This window comes from Erythrolamprus reginae, chromosome 3, assembly GCF_031021105.1.
Source record: "Erythrolamprus reginae isolate rEryReg1 chromosome 3, rEryReg1.hap1, whole genome shotgun sequence".
NCBI lineage: Eukaryota > Metazoa > Chordata > Lepidosauria > Squamata > Dipsadidae > Erythrolamprus > Erythrolamprus reginae.
The window spans coordinates 350,633-355,362 of record NC_091952.1 but is presented as its reverse complement, the minus strand read 5'-3'; the positions used below and the strand labels follow the sequence as shown (position 1 = coordinate 355,362).

Here is a 4,730-nt window from a genome sequence, read left to right as displayed (position 1 = left end):
TAGACCAGCCAGGGGGGCAGAGGGGCAGTCAAGCTGGCCTTGCCATCTGTTGGGATGGACGGCAGGATTCACGCCGTCCCAAATGCCCAGCTCTTCTGTGGGAGTTCTAGTTTCCGGGCGCTTTTCTCTCAGAGGTGCTTCTCAGGTCATCACCTCCTTGCCCAAAGCCTTCCGGGTCAGGCAGCTGTGCAGGTTCTGTGGGTCAAGCCTGGGCTTAGACCGGATCTGGAAAGGGGGTGGGTCCTGTCAGAAGTGTGTCCATCCGCCCCTCTGGCCTGAGCTCCTGGGTGGCTTCCAGAGGAGGGGCTGGCAGGGCTGCTGGCCAGGCTGGGGTCTGTGAGGCTGGTGAAGGGTTGGGGTCTCAGCCCTTCTCTCTCTCCCTCCAGGTGATGGGAACCCCAAAGAAAGCAGCCCCTTCATCAACAGCACCGACCTGGAGAAGGGGAAGGAATATGATGGGAAGAACATGGCACTGTTTGAGGTCAGTGGGGGGGCGCATGGGGCGGGGGGGCTGCAGAAGCTTCATCCTCTCACCCACAGAGCCCCCCTCCTGAGTTGCTGGAGCAGCCCACCCTGAGCTCCACGAGGGGGGCCTGGCTGGGCAGGGGGAGCTTCGGCCCCAGGAACGCAGAGGGTGGGGCTGGCAGGGCCGGAAGGGCAAATACCCCTCCCCCAAAGAGCGGCCGCCAGCCCTCCCCTCCCTCTGCTTCTGTTACAGGAGGAGATGGACACCAGCCCCATGGTCTCCTCCCTGCTCAGCGGCCTGGCCAACTACACCAACCTGCCCCAGGGCAGCCGGGAGCACGAAGAGGCCGAGAACAATGAGGGGGCCAAGAAGAAGCCCGTCAAGGTGAGGTGGGGGAGGGGAGGGTTTGTGCCCCCCAATGCTCACCCCACATAGAGTGGCTAGCTAGGAGCAGAAGAGCCCAACCACCCAATCACCTTCTCCTTCCTTGTCCAGCCACAGATCTGGGCTGCAGGACCCGGATGACCAGGAGGGGGCAGCCAAGCACAGCCTTCCCTCCTGTTCTCCATGCTGCCCCCCAGTGGCGGTGAGGGGTTTGCAGCCCAGCCTGATTCTTTCTCAGCTGATGGATCCTCTCCAGGATCTGCCCCCCCCCCCGGAAGCCGCAGGGCCCAGCCAGGACGGCCTCTGCCGGGGGAAGGGGGGCGCAGGCTGACCCGCCCGCTGCTCTTCCCGCAGGCCACCCGGATGGGCACCTTCATGGGCGTCTACCTGCCCTGCCTGCAGAACATCTTTGGCGTCATCCTCTTCCTGCGCCTCACATGGGTGGTGGGCATCTCGGGCATCATGGAGTCCTTCTGCATGGTCGTCCTCTGCTGCTCCTGCGTGAGTCCCCCTCCGGCCGGGCAGTGCGGGGGGGGGGGCCTTTGGCCAGGCGGGCTCCTCCCGGCACAGCTCCTGGACAAGGCTTCTGCAGCCATAAGCCTTTAGACCTCTACACCGCTTCCCAGTGCTTTCCAGCCAGGCCAACTGCCCAGTCCAGGGCCCCAGGTGCAAATCCCGCTGGCCTCCGTGTGACACACACACACACACACACACACACACCCTGGCGGCCCTCAGCCTCCCCTCCTGGGGTGAAGGCCTAGCTGGCTGGCCCACCGGTTAGGGGGCCAGGCCGAGGTGGGAGGGCACTGCCTGGGGCCAAGCTGGCAGTGGGACTTCCAGGGCTCTGGCCTCCTCCCAATGGCTGCCCTGGGGGCTTCTGGGCGCCCGGAATGAAACCCCACTGGAAGCCCTGCAGCGGTAGGAGAGGCTAACAAGCCCCCTCCCCCTTAATTGAATTGAACTGAATTGAATGATATGCCACCCAATCCCCTGGGACCCTCCCTCTGGCTGGAGAATTAGCTCAAAGATTTATGGGCGTCTCCTCCCTGGGGATCAGCCAATCACAGAGAGAGAGAGAGAGAGAGAGACTCAGAATCGGCTGCCCCCTCCCTGCCGGGCCCGGTCCTCACGGTTGCCCCCCCCCCTTTCTCTCTGCCCACAGACCATGCTGACGGCCATCTCCATGAGTGCAATCGCCACCAACGGGGTGGTGCCAGGTGGGTAGCAGGGGGGGGCAGAGGGTGGACCACCTCCCAGGAGACCCCCCCTCCCCCCAAAGGGACAAACAAGAACCAGAGCCGGCACAGAAGCCCCCCTTCTTTTGGGATGGTGGTTGTCTTTCCTCCCCCTGCCTGTGACCCCCTCCCTCTTTGGGGCGCCTGGGCTCCTCCTGATGGAGAGGAGGATCCCGGGGGAGGGGGGAGGGAGGGAGGGAGGCTGTCCCAAGGGGGAGGGGGTTCCCTCTCTGGGGGGGCTCCTTGCCACCTGGGAAGGGCGGGGCAGCCAGGCAGGGTGTGTCAGTGCCCCATGTGTTTGTGTGTTTGTGTGAGAGACCTCCCCCTGTGGAGGGGTTGTGCAATGGGGGGGTCACCTCCTGGCACCGGGCAAGAGTCCTCTTCCTCGGGGGGGGGGGGTGTTGTTAGATGGGCAAAAAGAAAGGGGGAGTCCTGCGTTTGTCCCACGAGAGCCCCCGGTGCCCCTGCCCTCCCCCTGTGCCATCAGCAGGGCTCCCTCGGCTGATCTCCCCCCCCGTCGCCCCCTCCCTCCAGCTGGCGGGTCCTACTACATGATCTCCCGTTCGCTGGGCCCGGAGTTTGGAGGAGCTGTGGGACTCTGCTTCTACCTGGGCACCACCTTTGCAGGCGCCATGTACATCCTGGGCACCATAGAGATACTGCTGGTGAGTGCGTGCGGGGGGGGGGCAGGCGGGGGTCCCCCTCTTGGGGCAGGAAGAGAGGGGGGCTGCCCTGGGTGCCCCTGGAGGTGCCAGGAGGGGAGCAGGGCAGGAAGGCAACAGAATGGGGGAGGGCCAAAGCCCACAGCACAGCTGACCCCAGGGCACGTAGCCAGGAAGGTCCAGCGCCTGATGAGACACGGAGCCCACGCCGAGCTCTTCCGCTGGAGCGATTGAGGCCTGAGTGGGCGGCAGCTCTCGGCAGCTCCAGAGCCCTTGTGGGCAGCCAGGGGTCTCGCGGGGCTTCGCTCCTTCTGCGCCCGAGGGTCCTCAGAGCAGGAATAGGCAGGAACGGGGGGGGGGACTATGTTTCCGTCTGCAGGTTCTGCACATCCCTTCCTTCTGTGGGAGGGGGCTCACTTCTGCAGAGAAGCCCCCTGAGGGAGGCGATTGTCCCCTGAAGCCTTTCGGATGCCCGATGCCTTTTATCTGGGAGCCAGCTAATGATTGCAGCCAGACCTCCTTCCACGTTACGTGACTCTGTCCTTGGAGAGCCAAGAAAGGTTTCAGCCCCCCCCCCAGGGCCCCCCCCCCCCCCGCTCTCCATGTAGGTGAGGGGTCTGCCTCCCTCCAGGGCTTCGCTTGGGTCAACCTGGGCGAGGCAGCTTGCGGGACACCCAGACTGGCCCAGCCGGGGCAGAGCTGGTGACCTCAGCCTCCCCCACCCCCACCTGTACAGCAAGGGGTCCAACCTCCAGTCCCTCTGGGCTGCAGGCTGCCAGGACGGGAGCAGCCCCCTCCCCCAAAACAATGGGAGCGCACAAGAGAGGAGGGAAACCAGGGGCCTGCAGGACTTCAGTTCTTCACACCTTTGAAGTGCCCCCCCCTTGGGAACATCCAGAAAACAGGAAGCTCCGTCTTTACTGGGGCCCAGCAGCCACTCGTGGGGGGGGGCTTGGCTGCTTCTGGGTTGGGGGGGGCTTCTGCCACGTCCCGCTGCTTCTTCTCCCCAGGATTGGGGCAGGCATTCCGTGGCTGACCCCTTCTAGATCCTGGTGCCCCCCCAGCCCTGCAAATCCCTCATGGGGGGAGGGAGAAACATGCCCTGGATATCTTTCTTTGTGGGGTCCAGGGGCCCTCCAGACATAGAGCCCCTCGCAAGGGGGCAGAGATGCTGCAGGCTTTGAGACCAGTGACCCCTTCGCCTTCTTTGGCCTCCAATGGGCTGTTGAGGCTTTAAATGAGCAAATCCCCCCCCCCGGGCCCCACAGCCATGTTTCCCATCAGGCCAGTGTCCTTTGCGAAGAAGCAAAGCCACCGGGGGGTCTTCAGGGGCCAGGAGGGACCCCCCCCCCACCAGCCGAGACTTCTCCCTGGACAACCCGTGATGTGGATGGGATGAGGAGTTCGGCCTTGAGCAGGAGGCTGGACTAGATGACCTTCCCGGTCCCTGCCAGCCCTTCGACTCCAGGATTCTCAGCCGGACGTCCCTTCCTCAAGAGGCCCCCCCCCCCGCCCCACCCCCATGGGGCAAAGCTGCTTCCGGCCGGGCTCTTGACCGCCTTGCCACAGGTGGTGGGGCAGCTGATGCAAGCGATGGGAAGGCAACCCCCCAACCCACCTGCCCCCCCCCGATCCAAGGAGGGCTGGGAGGGGGAGGGAGGGGGAGAGAAGAGAGAATCCGCTTATGACTTTTTGAGAAAGTCCCAGAATTCCACCTGGGAGTCGGGTGGGAGGAGCCATGTGGCATTTAATTAACACCCCCCCCCCCCAAAAAAAAAATAGCAATAGCACTTAGACCTTATGTACCGATTCCTAGTGCTTTTCCAGCCCTCTCTAGGCGGTTTATTTAGAATCAGCCTCTGCCCCCCAATAATCTGGGTCCTCATTTGACCCCTGTGAAAGGAGGGAGGGAGGGAAGGGAGAGGAGGAAGAAAGGAGGAAGGAAGGGAGGGAGGAAGGAAGGGAGGGAGGGAAGGGAGAGGA

The 4,730-nt window shown here is 63.8% G+C and overlaps 1 protein-coding gene across 1 annotated transcript in view; it reads left to right on the top strand.

Annotated features, from left to right (window-relative positions):
* The first annotated feature begins 451 nt into the window (after positions 1-451).
* SLC12A5 (solute carrier family 12 member 5) overlaps positions 452-4,730 on the top strand; it is a 25,609-nt gene continuing 21,330 nt past the window's right edge. Inside the window, 5 exon segments of the mRNA XM_070748715.1 lie at positions 452-481; positions 719-850; positions 1,205-1,351; positions 2,013-2,067; positions 2,620-2,758. Coding sequence (XP_070604816.1) covers positions 467-481; positions 719-850; positions 1,205-1,351; positions 2,013-2,067; positions 2,620-2,758 — 488 coding nt within the window. The 5' untranslated portion in view covers positions 452-466.